At 38.5% G+C, this 21,857-nt stretch overlaps 1 protein-coding gene across 6 annotated transcripts in view; it reads left to right on the forward strand.

The window, feature by feature from the left end:
• The window catches only part of LOC114871907 (neuronal acetylcholine receptor subunit alpha-7), a 114,677-nt gene that overhangs the window by 23,155 nt on the left and 69,665 nt on the right, over positions 1 to 21,857 (forward strand). For all 6 annotated transcript variants that reach the window (XM_029178486.2, XM_029178484.2, XM_029178485.2 and 3 more), the window contains exons 3-4: positions 6,605 to 6,744; positions 12,186 to 12,230. In XM_029178486.2, the coding sequence (XP_029034319.1) occupies positions 6,605 to 6,744; positions 12,186 to 12,230 (185 nt within the window). The remainder of the gene's footprint in view (positions 1 to 6,604; positions 6,745 to 12,185; positions 12,231 to 21,857) is intronic.

The following is a 21,857-nucleotide window of genomic DNA, read 5'->3' on the forward strand; positions in this document are numbered from 1 at the left end:
TTTTCTACATCTTAAAGGATTAAAGGCAACGTCAAGGACGAATTACAAACGACTCGTATCATCCACTTTAAGCTTATTTCCTCGTGGCATCTCATAAATATTAATGCGGCTATATCCCAGCGACAGTCTTCTGCAATTTATATCGTCTAAACAGTGTGCCCGCGTTAAGCCGAGCGTGCCGCACGAAAATTTTCAATGAATTTCGACCGACAAATGCATTTTATCTCTTTCCTATGAATAATTAAAGTCTTTGTCGTTAAACACGTTGAGGAATTGACATGAATTTCCGCCTGAAAAATTAAACCGATTTTTGACAATTTTTTTCAAAAGTCATCACGATGAGGCAGCTATAACTCAGCCATTTTGCCGAATAAAAAATATCAAAAAATGTAGCTTATTTAGCTTGTGTAGCTTATGTAGCTTAAGACGTGTACAAGAAAATGGTTATAACAAATTTTCCATTCGCTTCAGGATTTTTGCAGAATAAATAGAAACAGGCATGTAACTCATCAAGAAGTTTCTACGCAAGAAAATCTTGACTGGTTACAAAAACTTCCTTTTATACAACCATGTGACACATTTTCCTTCGTGGATGCGTGGACGACTAGGGTGGAAGAAAAAAATTAATTAGCCGACCATACCATTAACGAAGCCGCGGCACAAGTAGAGCGTAGGTGGATTAACGTTCGTCCTCTGCAGCTGTCTGCCAACAGAATGCGAAAACTTTCGTCCGACCAGCGTATTTCTCTTCTCCCATAAGGATTAAGCCGTTAAAGAGACGAGGTTGGAATATGGACTAGGCTAGTACCGTGGAGAACGATACGTTATAAATAGGACGTGTACACCCCTGATACGATGTTTCATCGTCAGAGAGGGACATTTCTGCCTCCAGTGATTGGCTGAAGGCGATGCTAGAATGAAGCTTCTACCTTGCACAAAGCCGGCAATTTTTTTTTTTCTTTTTTCTCTATACCGCAATCTTTTTTCTTTTTTTATTGGCAACGATAAATAGGTACTCTATCAGAACTTGCGAAGCAACAGATATTACATACGTAGCTACAGAAGAAATTCGCTGGAAGGAACGGGGGTCGTCTAATCGTTCATGGCCTAATCTCAGACGCGCCTTGAACCGTAATCTCAACCGTACATTATCGGTCAAAACGGTTGTGTCTGCTAATTAGACTCGTGTAAAGCCGAGTTTACATTCTGGTAGGTCTTAGTAAGTACGTAGGACCGAGGGGAAGGAAAGGACTATCCGGGCAGACTAGGCAGGCTTTCTCGCCCTCAGGTCCTGTACAGGCTGTTAAACCCGGCTACTTGCCTGGTGTGAATTCAACCGAAAATCGTATTTACCTACATTGAGCAAGTAGGTATGCAGCGAGGCCCAGTAAATTTCGTCACTGCCTGGGGGTATTACAGGGGAATGAGCATTTTGACGTGAGCTATGCTTTTCTTTCTTGCCCTGGCACTTATGTCCGCAACTTGTGACTTTCCGCGAGTACAATATCAGTTAGGTCACTTGAAAACACGAGTGCATAGAGTAAGAAAATTCCAAGGATGAAAGTTTCGCAATCACTCGTGCGGAAGCTCCTTCAGGTGTCTGGGATAGAGATAGCGAGCAGGTCGCACCGATTTACAGGCAACGTGCCAACACGCGACGATCATAAACCCTTGTACATATTCCGATATACATACTGGCACGTCTGCGAACCACTTCCATATCCCACGCATCGGAGATCAATTCTAACATTACCGCTCGAATGATTCCCGAAGGAGACCTTCCGTACCTTCCTAATTTGCATATATCGCAAGCTCAGAGGATCACGGGCTTTACGGATAGACGATATTCTTCTTTTCAGTTTAGTTTTGAAAATTGACCATCTTGAAAAATTATCGCCATTTTCGAATATCAAATTCCAGATCGAGAAATCATTTAACGTACCTATATTCTCAGGTTATTGCCGGAATTCATATCGCACGCGGCGAACTTGGATTTCAAAGTTTCTCATGGAAATGAGAAGTTCCATCTGCGCCTTTGCGCGAATATTCTCTCTGCATACAAACGTATCCCTCGGAAAAACTAAGAATTAATATCCTCCACGTGAATGTGAAATCGCATCAAGTTCTATTTTCAAGGAAAATATCGAATAAGACGACAATTTTCACCTGCAATGCATTCCATGGGAATTACATACATAGATGCAAAAAATAAAAGGTTCGATGTCACTATAGGAATAATAATGGCGTCACCTCTATCGAGTCAGAATAATCGAATTTCCGATGAAATCGCGGGAAAATCCATACGCCCGCGCCCGGACAAATCGGGCCTACACGTCGCGTCGCGTCGCGTCGGATCTCTGCTGGCAGAAACCCAATTAAGGCTTTTGATTAGTCCGGTTGGGAAGCCGAATTACCGTTCGTTGGATACCTTCCTGGTGACGTAGCATCGCGTTTTCATGACCGCACAACTACTGTACGTGGTCACTTGGTACACGCAGAAACGTGGCCTGTTCCTCTCTGCTTTCGGTTCTCAGCTGCCAACTTTTCTCCCACCTTGTTTACAATGAAACGAAAACTTGCTGAATGAGTTTTTATCATACATTTATATTTTACGGATCGAATGTCTTAAATATAATACTGTCTGCCTGACAGAAAGTTATAATAAAAAAGTTTCGATGTTACATTGAACCTGAAAATTCACGGTATATTTTGACAATTTTTTTTTTTTTTTTTTTGAAAAATAGTCAAGTCAGTGAAAGATCCATTATATGTATACGTTTTGTTGTGTGTACGTATCTCAGGCTGTATGGGATTATTTTTCGATTTTCTATAGTTAACAAAATGGCAGAGATACAATTACCTCGCTGCAGCTCTGTTCAGCCTCCCCATTGAAAAGTAATTACTGTGAGGCAGCTGTAGTTCTGCTATTTTGTCAAATGATATAAATCCAAAAATATTTCCGTCTACATTGAAGCATGGCCAACAAAATGGCTATAACAGATTTTCCATATAGGTACTTCATGGTTCTCTTCCAAAAAATTATCAAAGATTGCTTTGAAGAGAACCCAGATAAAGCATGGAAAACTTGTAATTTCAGTGTAATTATTTAACCAAATGAAATTCGTCGGATTGTAAATGACCCATAACAACGTCAGTAGTAGTCTGATATCGTTGCAACTGCAGCCCTGTATTCGTCGCAAGTTCCCCGCAAATAGAATTCTAAAAGAGTCAATATTTGCAAGAAACCGTGGAAGTTAAAGGTGCACTTCAAGTACTGTACACGAAGTAAACATAACGTAGCGTTAAGTTAGAACTGTCACAGATACAAATGGAAGTTCGAAGAGCACACCAGTCGATAAGATATTCTGTTTACAGCATGATCAAAGTTACGACATAGAGTGGAGTGAGGTTGGGTTATGTTCTTCGTTGGATCAATGAAGCTTTTCTCTCTTCTCCGACGAACAAATTACATTTTCTCATCGATACTCTACATCGTCGTTGTACATATGTACGTGTGCGACAACTTATGCGCGTCGTTAACAAACGTAAATTGAACAAGCTACACTCAACAAGCTTTTCCTTCTGGGAAACTAGTTGAAGAGCGTTGACAATGCGAGTAATCGGCCTTAATGATGTACATATGTACAAATTCTGTACAATGACGCTTCAAAGTTTATTTAGTAAAAAATTATCTCACCGCTTGAGAACCACTGCCAACTAGGAACTGGAAATTCAAGGGTCGTGCATACCCTTCCATACGAATGCACCCTTCCAGTTTATGCAAGTTTCGTACATGGTTCGTCTTTGTTACTAGACACGGTTTATAACCTCGAAACATTCTCAGCGTTTAGTTCTAATCCCTTGGATACTGTGATACCAGCATGGTTCACGTTCTCCGACAGAAGTTGGCAAGGGACAATTATAATTTTGGTTCCTCGCATAAGAAATGCAAACTATGGGTCGGAGATTTTCTAGAAAATTTTTCCTACGGGTGCTCATCGCTGTACCTTATCTCACCAATTAATTAGCTATCAATTTATTTAACAGCCTAATTGGAAATCGTGGCAGACGCAATCAAATGGACTGACACAAATGACGTAGGGTCTTCATTACGATTGATGATCTTGCTAAATAGAACAGGCATACGCACGTATGTATGTACAATAGATTGACACCGTAGCTCCGTGGAATTGCATTCATAAGCTGGTGATCCGCGAGTCATGCAGTTTCGGTAGCTTAACCTCGAATATACTATTCCTGTTATCCTGCTTATCAGCCGGCGTAAACTACCACCTCCAGTTAATTAACTGTCGCGAGTGCTAATTCGGTATCCTCGAGAACTTTGCTTCGAACGTGAAACTGTCTTCGCCAGAAAGTTTTCCCATTCGCGTTCGCTAACGCTTTGTTATCAGTTACATTCTCCTGTAACTACAGGGTGGTGATAAGTGCAACGGGAAGCGCGGTGTCAAGAATTTTCTTCATTTTTAATTTACATCTCGATATCGTAGCAGGCGCGAGTATTATTCGGCTAGGGTTATAATTTCCGGCATGAAAGTACCATTCATGCGGACGATCACCCGCAGGCAGGTTGCCTCGCCAATGGCGCGAAGAACGTTGACATGGAAGCTGCGAAAAAGACACCAACCGTCCCCCATTCACGCCCGATACACACACATATAATATATGTAGTTTCGTCCAGGTGTATGTACAACTACTCTGTAAGCGACATTTCTTTCCCTTTTCTATTCTTTCATCCCTCTTACTCTTACTCTTACTCTTACTCTTCCTTCTTCCCTCGATGCAGCTGAGGGGTCTTTCAACCCCTTGCACAGTCATTCTCATTAATCTAAATCGACGCTGACAACGTTCATCCGAATGAAACCACCGCGATCCTCTTTCAGCCTGCCTTTGTGGCTAACTACATATTAAAAGGCTCATCCGGTGTCTGGTTAGTCAAGCCTGAGGCATCGTGATTTGTAAATCTGGCCGGGACGAAATTGTCAGAAACTGATCAGTCACCGGTTATTACACGCGCAGAGTGTAAAAAAAAGTTATTTTGGAGGAAAGCAGGAGCTTTGGGACTATAGAGAGTTTTTCGGAGAGCGCGGTTCGTTGGCAAATTGTGGCGCTCGATGAACTTTTTTTCCTCTCAACGAGTGCTATAAAATATCAAGAGGAAAAAGCTTAGCCTTGAATCGTTGGGTCAAGGTTACTTTTATAAAAGTCCTCGCATGGAATTCCGGTTAAAAGCTATGAAAAATTATTTCCTCAAGTCCTGTGTCTTTGTATTGGTTATCCATCGATTTGTAAAAACTTCCTGTTGAATCGGTAGCGTAATCATGGCTGCCAAGCTTCTTACCACGCGTTGGTCCATCCAAAGGTTGGAACGGCCTAGAATTCATCGATCCCATCCCTTTTATTTATAGGCACACTTTTACCTTGATGGAAAATAAGACCGCGCCGCACGCCGCGCGCCGTCGTGGATCGTAGGGATTCATAAGGGAACATGGTGTATCATTAAATTGTCGCCGATGGTATGCCTCTAATGGAATTCCATTTAATCAATCTCCGAGTCACCGAAATTTTGTTGCATCAAAATGCTGTTAATGCAGTCCGGATATCTACGCCACGAATTCACGGCACGCGAAGAAGGATTGCCGGAGAATATCATAACGAAGAAATTCGCAGCACGATTGATAGGGGAAGGGGGCGAAAGAGGAGGAGGAGTTGCTGGCAGCTGAATTTTCCAGGAAAGTTCGGTACCGGGAACCGTAGAATGCCAATGTGCTCGGGCGAAGGAAATCAAGAGAGATCAATATATTGGCGCGAATGGTAGACGCGGAAGAAAAAGAGCTGGGTAGCTTCCGTTCAAATTTGGAGAACTTTTCCCACATTTCACGACCATGTTTTTCTGTGGAATCAATAAAGCGTTTCAATAAAAATATTGAGATGAATTCTGAATATTTCAAGAAATTTTGCAGGAAATAAAAAAATAAGAAGGGGGAAGAATAACGAATCCTGAAGGGGTTGGTTCTTCAACAAATATATTTCGGCTGATCCCACACGTGCATCGAATTCGCTGCTGGCTACCGCCATTATTCTCCTCGCAGACACAATCCTGTTGCATTCCGCATTTGACCCCAAACCCGTGGCGGGATTCTAAAGTTGTTCAGGGAGCCTCTGCCAGAATAAAGTGTAGGCACGCGATCGTACGTCAAGTTCTCATTGTTACGGGGTCCTCCCGGACCCAACTGCAGTTCAGATTAAAAATTGGTGTAGTTTCAATTTGACCCTGGACCAGAACACATGTACAAGGCTTAGGAGGTTTGCCAAGGGATTACACCGGCTTACTAGCTATCGTTGCTCTGTAATATATTGAATCCGCACCAGTATATCTTCCCGAAATAGAGGGAATTTTTGCTTAAAGTAGCGATTTTATGCTGCAGCGAAGTTATTTGTTTCAAAAAAATATCAGCCCATCAATTGTTATGTAACATAATTACGGAACCTTCTGATTCTAATTTATGATGGCTATTTATTGTAAGAGATTCACCCCTTGGGAATTACTTTTCTGGTGCTTATCATGATTTATTCTTTGTTATAGAGAGTCTGTGCGGACATCACGAGAAACGTTTATTGAATGAGCTGCTGTCGACATACAACACCCTGGAGCGGCCTGTTGCCAACGAAAGCGAGCCTCTCGAAGTGCGATTTGGCATCACGTTGCAGCAAATCATAGACGTGGTAAGTTTCTGTAACAATGCCAAATGGAAGAATTTTCCTTTTAACTTTTAAAACCCTTTCGGATAATCATTATATTATGTAGGTAGGTACATATATCGTAAGCATTTTAGCGAAACTAAAATTATTTTGGCTTTCGACTAAGTTCCCAAATATTAAGTCCCAAGCTCCGCGTTAAAAAATTCCAAACTTCTAATTCCCAAAGTTTCAAAGTTTCAAAGTTCCGAGCTTCAAATTCTAGAGTGTCAAAGATAAAAACTTAAACTTCCGGAGTTTCAACTTTCACCAACTGCTATCAGCCAACAAAAAAAAAAAAAAAAAAGAACCAATAACAGCAATATCTCCAAGGATCCCTCTTGACTTCATCACCATTTATCATCGCCAGAAAAATAATTCTACATCGAAAGCTGACGAAGTTTAATCAATACCGTCTCTGTTTACGTTGTTTTTATTCGAAAGTACAAAATACCAAACTTGCTCATTATTTGACACTTCCTGTCATCCTTTATCCCCGTTGCTTCGATCTGACATCTCCAGGGGGCGCAAAAACAAGATGTTTCTATTTCTGCGTTGGCTGGTGTAGAAACTCGCGTTTCCTTTAAGTCACATTATTCAAGCTGGATTTCAGGTTTTGCCCCTACGCTTTTTGAACGATCGTCACTCGTGCATTTCTTTTTTTTTTCCTTTTTTTCCTTTTTTTCCTTTTTTCCCTTTTTTCCCTTTTTTCTTTTTATTTCAACCGTCTCTGGCAGACGCATCTCGTGTTTTCGCTTCCTCGAGTCGAACGACTTTTTCCGTCGTTGATTACTTCCGCTCGCGACACAGCCGCTGTATTTTCCACGATCTGTTTCTCAGTTTTTTTTCCTAAAGGAAATTATTAACAATCTAATGACAGGTCCTGTATCGTTTCTTATAATTACGGAGGATGGTGTACATAGTACAAGGATATTTCTAAGGATGGTGGCGACTGGCTGTTAAAAGGAAGAGTGCATAAAGTAAATGGTCGAAGCAAGGGTAGCCAAGATGGAGAACGTAATGCAATCTGCCTCGTTTACCTTCCTTCGCCCACCCTATTCATTCCACCCCCTGGCCGAGTCTCTTTAACCGTGCTGTCATTTAGATAAGACCGATATTTTCACGTGCAAAAACTCACGCAGCTAATCTTGCCGGCTGCTTATCTTTCACGCAAAGGAAAATTGCAAACACCAAGGAAATTGTAATTTTCCATGGAGATAATTTTTAGAAAATTATCGCCTTTATTTTCAAATTCATTTTGCTCTCCGCGAATGAATGGAAAAATTTCGATGAAATCATTACGGGTTTCCATCGTCCACGTTATTTCATTCGGTTCCGATCCCGGCAAGCAATAGGCAGACGGTTGAACCAGGAATAAACGAGCAATGAATGCGGGAGAAAAGAAATTCGATCGAATGGTAACAGCCAGTACTCATATACCAGGCAGATAACTGTTGGTGTATGGAGAAAGGAAGCACAGGGTCATGATAGAAATTTTTCATATCGTACTTTCATCGATGGATATTTATCTGTATACGTACATACTTACACATATGGGTGAAGTAAATACATGAAACTGGTCTTATTGTATGTGCCTACATACAGTTTGCAGGCAATGGAAACGAAAATGTTTCCAATGTAGATCTTTTAATACAATTTTGCTGGGAGAAAATGAAAATGGCAGAGGCTGGAGATAATTTGTAATTCTTTTCATGCACATAGGAATGATTGTTGATTAAATTGGAAGGAAGTAAATGTGTTTCTCAATCGGGGGAATGGAATTCTAGGATAGCTTTGGAATTTCGAACCTGAGGATTGGATCTTAGAACTTTCTATTTGAAACTTGAAACTTAAAACTTATCGTTAGGGGGACTTAGAGAGAGAATTTGGAACGGTGAAATATTAGAACTTTGAACCTTCAGACTTGGAGAACTCGAGATTTCAGACTACATATAACTCTCTCTATTTCAAAGTTAGAAACTTGAATCTTTGATTCTTAGGATTTCTCCAGACGACAGACGACCGTTTTTCGGAACTGCTATTGTATATCGAAATCGTATGCCGAAAGACCGCCAGCGAGAACAGACTCAATCCCGCTGCCACCTGGCGGTCGCCGGCCAGAGGCTTTAAAGAGTATGAATTCTTTTGCAACCCACTGTACGTACTACACCATCATTACCTGAATTGTACCGTCACAATTTTCAAGTTAATCCTTTCATCCCTACTTCGTGGCAACTGTTGTCACGAAAGAGATTAATAGAATGCATACATACAGAATTACTCACAGAAGATAGACGATAAACCCGGTTGACTCTTGCTGCACAAAAGGGCGAAAACATCCCGTGGAGAACAAAAGCAAAAGGGAAAAGTGAAAAAAAGATTTGCGTGGCAAATTTAATTTGCTCGGTTTCACGCGACACGGCCGGCCACGAACGGGGTCAAAAGAAATTTCATTGCGAGCTAAATTACAATTTTCCCGAGTACAGCCTCATTAATGCGGCCGCGTTCAGACGTCGAAGTTTCCGAATTAAAATCGCGTTTAATCAGAAAACTTCAAAAACAAGTGAAATAGAGAAAAAAGGGGGTCACAGGGCAAGAATAAGGTCGTGTTCAAGGGAGAGGAGAGGAGTGAAGTGGAGACTTAAATTTCGCTGATCAGTCCCTTTATTCCGTTCCAACACGAAATGACGAAAGCTCGGTTAATATGATGAGCCTTGCTTTACCATTTTATAATTGCGATGCTGATGAAAAAGCATCGCGTCATTTTTCTGCCGCCTTTGAAGAGCAATGCATCTGTGCTATTTCCATTACATATAACCAACACGCATAATAATAAAGTTCAAGGTTAAATGACGGTTTCAACATCACCGGCTCACAATGACCGACTCGTTTCTCAGACTTTAATCCCCGAACTGATTGGACCGGAGGTGATCGACTGACCGGCGCGGCGCGGCGAAGACAAGTATAAAGTATCCGCATGGGAATGGAAATTCTGTGTACGAGTTTACACGGGCGTCCATCTGTTTTGGTCACGGATTCAGTTGGGTTTCGTTCTACCTCGAAATATCCAATTAAAATGGCGACTGACTACACTACGGAAAATAGGGAAGGGTGTTCTGACAGTGACGGATAAACTCCGGTTTGTTTCTATTTCAACTGTTGGGAATTTAAGGATGTGAATTTTCAAGTCATCAAATTATATTATCAGCTTTCTATGTTTTAGAATTCTATGTTTTTCACCCATATATTTAATCTTAAGTTTTAATCTTGTATGATTTTTTAATGAAAAGGTTTTGATGTACCTATTACAAGAATAATAATTTTTAAAAGAACAGTGTGAAATTTAACAAACGAAGATGATACGAAATATAAAATTAAATTACAATTGTGGCTCTCTCCATGGTCCGCTGTCCGAGATTTACAGGAATTATTGTCTTATCAGTGCAGCAGCGATGGAAAACAAAGGATCGTGATAATGGTTCGCGATAATAGTTACTGATAATGGAATATTGATTTTTCTTTAAAGTAAAGTAGCTTTGAATATTTAAAAGTACTTCATACATGTTAAGCAGTTTAAATTTACGTGTAGGTACATATCTATGACAGTGTAATTTGGTTTGATGAATGTTACGCGCTTCACCCATTCATCATTCCATTGATAACAAAGGAATAAGAGATTTTAAAGCAATATTTGTTTAAATATACTTTTAGATTATCATATCTTACAAATATCATTAAACGTAAAAAGGAAACGTGAAAAGTTTCGATTTGAAGATAACAAAAGAAATCGATAAAATCCCAGGATATCATTGCAAAAAATTCGAATAATCTAATAACCAGTTTAGTTAGCCTGAACATCTATAACGGGGTTTGTTTCGCAATGATTGATTCGATAATTTCATCGCTTATCGATTTTCAATCATCTGGCTCGCTCTTCCGCTACGAAACATATTAAATAACGATTAATCATAACAGTGTCAAGCACGAAATCATTTTCATCGTAAAACGGATACATTTCCATCTTCTACTATGACTGAAATTTAATGTGTAACGCAAATTATCTCTTTCTTTAAATGTTCGGTTTAAAAAATGATTTCCCCTGATTAAAATAAAAATGTAAAAATGTAAAAATGTAAAAATGTAAAAATGAAAAAATAATTGTTCTAATGATTATTATTCGTCACTAGAATTAATGAAAATTTAAGAAACTAAAATTTGTTTGAAATAGAGGAAATATCTGATTTTGTAGTTACCCTGTCGCATGTGCTTCTTGACCGGAAAGTTTTACGCACCGACGATCGATCTAATTTCGCTTTGAGCCGAACGGAAAATCGACCTTGGATCTGATTTCCACTTTGAAGTGGAAATCGAGCGTTAATTCGATTTCACTTTGAAGCGTAGACACAAGTGTTGTAGCAGCTGGCTGCATCAATATTCTATTCTCTTTTAATATCAAACTTTTATGTTAATAATAATTACATACTAAATGAATTCAAAAATTTTAAGTTTCAAAGTTTCAAATTTTTAATTTCTAAATTCCCAAAATTCCCAAAATTCCCAAAATTCCCAAAATTCCAAATCTCTATTTGCAGTACACTTTTATCACCTCCCCTATACATATATGTAGAAAATAAGAGATGTATCGGCGGACGTTTCCCAAAATATTTTGGATTCCACTGCCAAGGGTAGAGGGTCGCACAGGGTTGTAAAACCCGACGTGAAGTTGACGACAGTGGACGAGACGATTTCCGCGACGAATTCGCGTTAAATAATAGTGTAGTTCTAGTTAATTAGTTTAAGTAAGTACACCTTGATAAGCTAGTACAACTTATATGTACGATATATACATGTGTATAGAATTTATTCCTAGGCGTCACAATCATTCATAGCCAAAATTTTAATTGAAATTCTTGCAGTAAAGATATCGTGGCAAGAAGTGTACAGTAACCAATCGGTTCAGCGTGAACGTTTACAAAGCGGTTTGTCCATTGACACCATCCTTGCTATGTGCACGTTTTATAAATCACTTTGATGTTCTGATGAGTCTGTGGGGCGGAGTGCGGTTCCCTACCAAGCGTTTGGAAAACGAACGATAGTAACAGCAATTTGCGGTTATTGGCTCTCTAGTTTTCGACGTCGATTTTACGATTTTACGATTTTACGATTTTACGATTTCCCAGATCCACCTCCCCTTCAATGACCGTTTTTCCCCAGATTTTATAAAAATACATAGGACACTACGTGTTGCACTACATGTGTCATTCGATAACACTGCGCGTTTATTTTTCAGGTAAACAAAAAGTATGAAACTTGGTCATGTTTGATTTTTCTAAACAATTCTGAAAATAAATTCAAGTATTGTAGAATTGAAGAAAAATGTTGTAGAAGAATTTAGATGAAATTAATTGCTGTTTTCTCTGTTTTTGCAGGATGAGAAGAACCAGATATTGACGACGAACGCGTGGCTCAAATTGGTAAGTGAATCGAAAACAATTATTCATAAAAATATGTTTTTAAGTTCCTAGATTCTTAAACATAACATAACATAACATAACGTAACGTAACATAAACATGTTATTCGCTAACATAAAATTCCACTCGATCAGAAAAATATTGAAATCCCTCGCAGTAACCCAGATACTAGATAACCTAACCTAACCTCCTCCTTTTTCGAAGTCGGTTAAAAACAATCCTTGTCCCATTTCCCTATACACTTACGACCCCCATTCGAATAAAATCAATGAAACTGATGCTTTTCGTTATCACGTATCAGTTCGTACTCAGTCAGGGAAACAAGAAGATGTATGCCTCATAGTCGCTTCTCTCTCAGTCATTCATTTTTTCCTTTCTCATTTTTTAACATCCTCTTTCGTGGCAGCTTCGTGTTTCCCTGGGGTGCGAAAGGAAGGTACGAGGTGATTCGTCGGCCACGAAGACGAGCCTGGAAAGTAAGATAAAAGGGAATGGGAGGGCGAAGAGGATTGGGGAAAATCGAGAGAGCAGAATGATGCACTCTTGCGTCTTTCTGCAGCCTAGGTTGTTGGATCGAGATGAAAAGGACACGCGGAACGTTTTCTGACGTTCCGCTGCTACGAATAAGGGAATTGAAACGAAAGCCTTGGGAAAGCGATGGTCGCGTGCCGTTCACGGCTTTTCGGCTTTCTTCTGATACTACGTGACAACTACGTGGAATTTATTCGTAACTCACTACGACTGCGTCACCTATGCACACATGCATGTATTTTTATAAAATATGCAAGCTATTATATATAGCTGATTGGAGACACGAGGAAGTGAAACGAAAATTTTCTTACACGTTGCCTCGTTTCTGAGAAAATTCATTTTCCATATTCAGCTAGTCATAATAATTTGATCATCCGCTGTAAAAGGATTCGAAAGTCAAACAGTCTTTCGATATCCCAGAACCGGAAGATAAAGATTCGCTTGAACTACGAAAACCAATATGGTAGGATCAGCAACTTAATTAATTGTTAAAAAAAAAAAAAAAAAAAAAAAAAGGAAGGAGCTCCGTTTCTTTTCCTTCGTTGATCGATAGCCAATATTACTTTCGGATGGATCTCATCGTTTCCCGAAGGCTCTCCTTAACTATTGCCGGGAACGAACGTCCAAACAAAAAGCAAGTCGAAAAGAGCCTGGGACACGATCGGTTTTTCAGAGGGAGGAGGGTAAAGAGCGGGTGACGAGGTGAAAAGGGATAAGAAACGGTGTGACGAATTGGCTGAAGGTGGGAAGAGGGCAGGAAACCTTTACCGTGGTTAGAAATCAATTCCACGGAGACAATAAAATACCTATAAACCCAAAAGCCGGATGATATCGACACCACGTGATTTAACGATCCAGTTAGAGTAGTAAGTGCTACTGAAAGGCATAAATTAACTTTCATTTGCACAGGGTGTAAGAAAATCACTTCTTATGACTTTTATAGTGCATTTCATACAAAGATTTGTTTAAAAAAAAAAGAGCCTCAAAATTGATCTACACTAGTGGAATTAATTCTGGACACTGCATAAAAATATTCTTTATTTCATATTTGTGCAGTAAATGTAATATTTTTATCGTGATCTATAATGTTTATACTTAATATTTTCACATTTTGAATTTTCATAATTTGAATAAATGCAAAATTTAAGTAAAAATTTAACTGTCCAGAATTAATTCCACTAGTGTCATTATAATTGTGATTGCATTGATGGATTGCAAAGGTGATCAAAGGCTTTGTTAAATTCTAAAACCACCATAAATGATGCAGTATACCAGCTGCATCGACCTTTATCCAGGAAGGTCTTAACTGGCTAGAGAAACTTTCGAATATCCGTTTATTCATCGGTTGGCTGTGCATTAAAATTACACCGGTGAAATCCGTCGCTAATGATGAAATTTCGCGGAAGAGTATTAATTCCCGTGGCGTCGCGTCGGTCGCTTTGAAGTGGCCAATCAAAACTTTCAAATGCATTAAGTTAAATGGAATTTCGAAACAGCCCTCGAACGCAACGTGACTGGCCTAATTTGTACCCTATTGTAAAATAATCCAACGACTCCGGCTACTCGAGATATCTGAGCGACTCGATATGCCCTTTGATCCCGAACGCTATCCTAAGGCATATCAAAATGGTTGCCTCACGCTCCTCGACGTTTTTCAAGCAACAGTCAGTTGTTTGACGAAAACTACGCTCACAATGACGAATAATGACTCCTTGAAAACAGATGAATCGCGCTTGGTTTGCTCGAAAGCCTCCCTTGTTTCTCCCTTCTTTTTTTCTTTTTTTCTTTTTTTCTTTTTTTCGTTTTTTCTTTTTTTTTTTGTACACGGTCAAAAGCATGTTCCGAACGAGCACTTGTGCGCGCGAAAGGCCGAAAAATAATTCAGACCGAAGTCTACGTTTTTTCCCGTATACAAAATGTTGAATGCCCTCCTATGGAAACATTCCTGGACAAAGGATCAGGCAGAAAAACACTCAGACGAGGACAACAAACCGACGCGACGCGACGGTCGAACGTTGGAAATGGATACCAAGCCTCTTCCGACAAATTTTTCCGACGACAAAATCGTGCGCTGCGCTTTGCAGCTTTTTCCCCTTTTTTCACGTCTAGACTCTCGATAAACGTGAATGATTCTAAGAGAACATTTTAAGGCCATTGTTTGTTTCGAGTGTGTCCCACGAGGGATGTTACGAGGGTAAATTTTGTGCGATGCGCTTCAAAACGGTTTCCAAAAGCGAACAACGTATCAGAATAATTGCGCGCACTTTGCCTTTGACCGAGAGCAAACGAGATTGACGAACGGACCGTTATGGTGGCTCTTCATCTTTCTCGCGGAACAAACGGGACGAACAGGTAGATGTACCGGTACCGACATGGTCGTACGTTAGCACAATGTGTGTACATAGAAAGTGGAAAAGGTTGTCGTAACGCTCGTGCGCCCCTACCTTCGTACTCTTTGCCCGGGGAGCGGGCAACGTCGATCTTTAATAACAAGTGATTTCGGTGCTTGAATTTAAAAAAATTTTTTTCTTCACGCCATTTTCAATGAATTATAGACGTCATTTTGGACTTGAAAAATCAAAGCCACCCTTTGAAAGAATCACTTCATAATTTGTTCAGGTGAACTTCCTGATTATTTTAAAGTTCACGACTCGTAATTTAATTCTAATTTGAATTTTTCATATTTAAACCAAAGAAGAATAGGTATATTCTTCGCCTTATCTCGTAGCAGGTGAGCACCTTTCTGATTATTATCGGATACAGTTTGCATTTCGCGAAGGGCATTGCCGCTGCTTTGAATACGCGCCTGTTATTATCGTTTGGCCAGTCGATAAAAGTTGAAAACGAGCAATTTCAGCGTAGGAAAACTCCCTTATCCGCCTTAATTTCAACTTTATACTCCGCGCTACGTATGCACGGTAACAGCCCCCTTCGGAGTAAACATTTTGATACGTTTTTCTTTAAAACATCAGATTCTTTGCCTCCTTACAATCTCAATTCTTGTTCCATTTTTAAAATGAGTCACATTATTATTGCGATATTTTAAAAATAAACTTGCATAATTGATTAAACACCATGAAGAGCCATGTCGTAACATTTTTTTTCTCTAGTACCATGTCGTAAGAATTTTTATTAAAATCTGCAAATATTATATTTTTATGGAAAACCTTGAGCATGTCGTCTTCGTGTAAAGCAGCACTTTGTATAAATAATTAATTAGAACGTATAGAAGAAGTTGTTGCACAATTTGTAATAGGGCAAAGACAACTTTCAGCAAACTTTCCTTGTGTAAGAAGTTATCTAAGTACTTTAACATTAAGTAAGAAGTACAGTGACAGGCTGTGTACCCTCTCTACTTTCGAATATTAGGTTGCATTAAAGTGTTCCTCTGACTTCAAAAAGTTTCTGTCAAAAGGCTGACTTTAATTAATAAAATTGACAATGTGCCGCGATTCAAATTAAGGGGCGAAAATGTTACCTTCTCACACGCGAGGGGGGCAGTTAATATAATCAAATAATTCAATTGCACGCGTTTCACCGCAACGTTCCCCAAATTGGACGTCTAAGGACATGGATTAATTAGATCATGTGTCACGTTAAACGTTGCTGCCTTTTCCGAGCGTATAGTAATGGGTAGACGTGCGACGCGACGCGACGCGACGCGACGCGACGCGCAAACAGGGCGGACGCAACGGGCGACAGATGGAGCAGGAATTTCCGGGACTGTTGAATCGTAAATTCATCTAAACGATTAAATTAATGACGAGGGAAGTAATGACTTGACACGGAATAAAGACAGCTTCACTGTTCAACGAGTAAGTGCATACGTATAGTCTATCCGCAGAGTCGGCGACACACGGTACTTATGCGTGCACATTGTATTCGTATTGTGTAGTATTCCTAACACACTTTTAGATTAGAGTCGTTGCCATAGAATTATGGTACCAGACGCTTGAAATACATATCAAGGTGCTGTCGGGAAAGTCGGCGACACACGGTACAATGTAGAATCTGAGGCTTCCATGGTTTGCTTCTGAATTATTGTACCATGGTTGGTGTGCGTTAATCCATGGGATGATTCCCTTGATCAATCTCCGCCTAGACGGCAATAAATTTTAACGTCGTGTTAACAGTATCGTTCTCCATGATATCAAGTATTCCTGTTATGGCTGTTGGGAAATTGCTTTGCTACAGCTGTTCGATAAACTTCCCCCATTTCTGTAATATTCAAGACAATGAGAAATTGTTTGTTAACGCTAGTTTTAACCTTTGGTACTTAAAATTTCTTCATTTCTGCCCTGAGTTTGACAACTATTTGGATCGAATGAAAAATTTATAAAATTTTATTTTCATGGAACTTTAAATCAATATCAACTACTCTAAGTACCATATTGAGATACTGTCCATTTGACATGCATGCTATTCTCATTTATAGTAAAATTATTATTTGCGTCAATTTTAAATCATCGGATTCTTGTAAAGTAAATTAACTAATTCTTTTATTGTTCGATGAGATTCATCCTAAGAATGATTTCAATCATGATTCTCCTCGAGAGAACAGGTCGATAATCAATCAAATGGGCTTCCATGCTAATCGTTTACGAAATGAGTTTGTTCTCGTCGGAACTATTCATTCTCTTTCCGCGACACTTCTCGTGACATCCGGTCTAGACGATCCAGATATTGCAGCTAGGAATTGTAAAAGGTGACTTGGTAAATTGAATTCTCCATTCGTCATTAAGATGAAGTACATATTCGATTGTTAGTGAAACTTTAAATTGGTTCCAATGAAGAATATTAGAGAAGCATTTACACAGAAATTTTCTGGAAACTTTAAGCTTTAGGTTGGTACGTAATAAGTAGTATGTACCATATTTAACGATATAAATTTGAGCCAAAATATTCCAAATTCAAATATAGTCATCTCACACTTGCGCTTCTCCTTTCTAAACTACACACATATGTATACATATTGTATACAAGGTGTCTTACAATTTTCGATTTCGTGTTACTTGAAATCTACAGGGCGTCGTTAGAAGTGACAGGTACTAACAACCCACGATACAAGGGAATTGGATTGTCCGAAATCGCAGCAGGTATCCGTTCTATCCGTATCCCAAGGGATCCTCAGGTGGATCCTTCTTTTTCCAACGTTTCGCTTAGGAGCTCGTAAATCAGTCAATCGTAACTGCTCGAATTCTCCTGCGGATATCGTAAGCTGTGGAACGAATTCCATTGTAAGGGAAGATTTAAAGGATACTACCTTTCTGTCGGTGCATCCGTTAAGAAACCGATTCTGTGCAACCTTAGGAATTGAATTAACCTTTGAATAGCGGAGTCTAGGTCAATCGAGACCTAAATTTACAAAACGTGTACCTATCCGAGGATTAAATGGAACGCTATCAGGTTATTTGAAAAATTCTCTTTACATATAGGTATCCTTTGAATTAATATTTGACTGTGAGCGCAATCAGTGCTACGTCACTCCTGTTCCTAATCACAATAATCCTTTGACTGAATTGCGATTGACATTATATTGCGCATCTGCCTTATTGTATGATGATCTGGACATAATTGAACCATTGAATTGATGCAAATCAATATTCCCTAGTGTCTGATCCTTAAATTCCAAATCGATTAATTATCCAGCAACCGCGTACATTCTTTGAAAATTAATATTTATTAAATTATACGACTGGAATAACCCCATAGGAACAATGCACGACTTTTTATCCATCCTTAGTCGTGAACGTAATTTTATAGAATCTGCATAGACGTAAATGTTTACCCAAGTTCCATGGTGTAACGGAGCTCGCTGGAGCGTGCGATAAATCCAGTTGGTATGCAAATATTTGAGCTCAAACACGCACATTTCATTTCCACGAGAAAGGATGATCGTTCAATTTCGAATCGATGATTTACGATTGTTTTAAAGCTATAAGTTAAAAATTATGAAACAAACTTTTCGGATATTTCATATAAAAAATGGTACACTGGTCATCTGATTTGTCGCATAAATGCTTTATGCGTATATGAAATTTGGAAACGTTGAAAGTCTGAGAGACTTATGGTACATCAAATTAAAGCTTGGAGCTTTACGAAAATAGCTATTATAAGTGCACCGTTGATATTTTTAATACAAAATGACTGCTGCTCCGTTGAAATAAATTTTACATTATCACTCATTATGCAGCATTGTTCGTTGCGATCCGCTACCAGCCATTTTGTATTAAGACAGACTTTGTATTAAGTAAGTACTTACTGGTGTATAGCCATTATCGTAAAGTTTCAACGTTTCATTTGATACATATATTATAAATGCAATTCTGAGATGTCATGAAGCTTCTTATGTCATGAAGCTTCATCAGAATTTTAACTAGTTCTATTTTCTAAGCTTTAAATTTCTTAAATAAAGAAAGAATCTGATGTAGCAACCATCTGAAAGATTGATATTTCATTAAACGATTTCTGGAGGTGTTTCAAGTTCCTTGGAAATAGGGCTGACAATGATTTATGTGCACTGAAAGTCGTTGGTAATGGCGAAGGAAGGATTGAAAGGATTTCAAGATACACGTAACTACGTTGAAACAACTAGCAATTGTTCAAAAGACAAATCCAAGCACTAATACATTTATCCACCTCTTTCAGTACTTAATTATACGTAGTTCAATATAGTAATATACGTAGTACAACATTTATTATTTTCTAACGAATACTGAATTTTCATGAATCATTTTATAATAAATATTTGATTTTCTAATACTCTTTATAATGTTCTCTTCTCTATCAGAATTCCAATGATCAATTCGATTAATAAAATGATAAATAATTGCAATTATTGCCTTTGAAACGATTGAAATTCTCATCGAGATTATTGCTAATGGTGTTACCGAGTGGCCATGAATATCCTATAATCTTCCACTGAAATCTCGTTAGTGCTGGATTACCAAAGTTCCATACTTTAATTGTTTATTCCAAATCCAGATAAGTCCTGGACAACAGAATAGGATAAAGATTAAGTATCATGTGTTCTTGAGCTACAGGATTATCATAGTAATCCTCATCTATTAATCATTTGATGGCTCATGCTTACACATTCAATAGTTCATTCGATAATTCACAAATTTAATTTATTAATTATTCTATAATTGATAATATTGAAAAATTGTTTTTGAATTGTAAGTCAACGATCTTTGGCCAATAATGAAGCATAAAAGGAAAGGTCTGTGGATTGGTTTACAATAAGATGAATAAGCTATGGTAAAAATAATACAGGTTGAGGTTGAAACAAACTCTGAAGAAAAATTAGAAACTTCCAAGAAGCAACAGGGACTGCTAACTTGTTAATTATTTAATTTACCAGCACACCTTTCAGAAGTAAGTGCATTCTTGAGAAGTTAGCTCAGTCTGTTTCCACTGACGTGAAATCTCATTTCTTATAACGTGTAACAAGTTGAAAAATGAAAATAGGGAAAAAAGAAATTACATTGCAATTTATATATCTTTTTCTTTATTTCGAATGAAAAATTTTGTTAATTGCTATCAATTAAAACTTAAATTGTTTTCCGATGGTTTTTAAAACAGTTTTTCTGCAATCTGTACACTCACGAAACTTTAGTAAACAGCTGTTCTGTTTTGTATTATGGAACCTGTTACAACTTCCAGTTCACAGCTACATGGACCGAGCGTTGATTGCTCTTAATTAAAATTCTCTCACTCGAAAATTTTCCAAATTTTCTTCACTTCGAAGCACAAGCTGCCACTTCTTTCATATAATTTTGTAGAAAAACAATCCTTGCCTTTACTCGTACAATTTTAATATAGGTACTTAGTTCACTATTTCCACATTTACCGATATCTTTTTTCAATCCATACGTACTTATTCAATAAATTTATCGCCATTTTGTTTCCTTTTTCACCTCTTTAGATTTGAAGTTGCAGACAAAAAGTCTACTTAACAAATACATGTAAAGAAACTTTCAATTTTCTTCTATACTTTTTCGCGAAAATCATTATCGAAATTTTGATACCTCTATAATGACAAAAACAGTTAGTGTGACAGGAAGTTGATTAATATCGGCCATTTTTCTTCAATGTATCATTTGTTACTTTTTAATATTCTGCTATCAGTACACGGACAAGAAAGTTTTTCCGTTGCCACGTCAATCCACTGTACTATACAGTTAGTATAGAACGGTTAAAGCTGGTTGAATATCGGATGATTAATGTCCGCGAGCAAAACTTACACTGAATTCTTTCCGTAGAATTGTTACCAACTCTTACAAACTTTCTTTCTGAAAATCATCAATCTACATTGATTCGGTTCGTAAGTCGATATACTATACTATTTGATACTATTTTAAAATTTACTATCCATTATTACCCTTGCATGCACGTCACCTGCGCGTCCGGGCAACTGAGGGGCACGGTTTACAAAAAAGAATTTTATGCACAGTCAGAGTTGTTATGCACAGAGTAGAAGTGGTTTCATTGGTTGCCGTTGGGTCGATTAAGCACCGTATGAATTTTTAACAAGCCCAGGCCACTGTATCACGTAGATACATACATATGTACGTATTAAACCCGGTGCATTTGGCATGGTTGTTGGTTAACCCACAATTTATCCAGCCGAATCCACAAATTCTAGTCAGCTTCTCTCTCCAAATAGCAGCCTCTGTGCGTTTACACTGGGCCTTCACTTTGAGAGTGATTTAGGCAGCGCCAAGTAAGTAAGTAAAAGGGGCTAAGGTTAAATACACATAACATTCTCTATTAAAATGCACCGATTGCCGGCAATTCATAGCTCTAAACAGCAATTAAACTTGCAAGGTGTTGATGAAAATTCTTGAAATTCGATTCAATGTTTCTTTGAAATATGCGATGATGTAAGAGGATAAAGGGTGGTGTTTTGTAAAATTCACTATGTCACGATGTTGTCGTTTTGTAGATAGACGGAAACGGATGCCAGGTATCACGAGCATATATTTGCCCAGTCGAGACTCTCACGAGAGACTCCCACAGCGTAGTACATACATACATATACAGAAATTGCATATTTGACGAGTAGCGCGGGCGAGATAAATCGTCGCAGGAAAAAG

Source organism: Osmia bicornis, chromosome 1 (genome assembly GCF_907164935.1).
Source record: "Osmia bicornis bicornis chromosome 1, iOsmBic2.1, whole genome shotgun sequence".
NCBI lineage: Eukaryota > Metazoa > Arthropoda > Insecta > Hymenoptera > Megachilidae > Osmia > Osmia bicornis.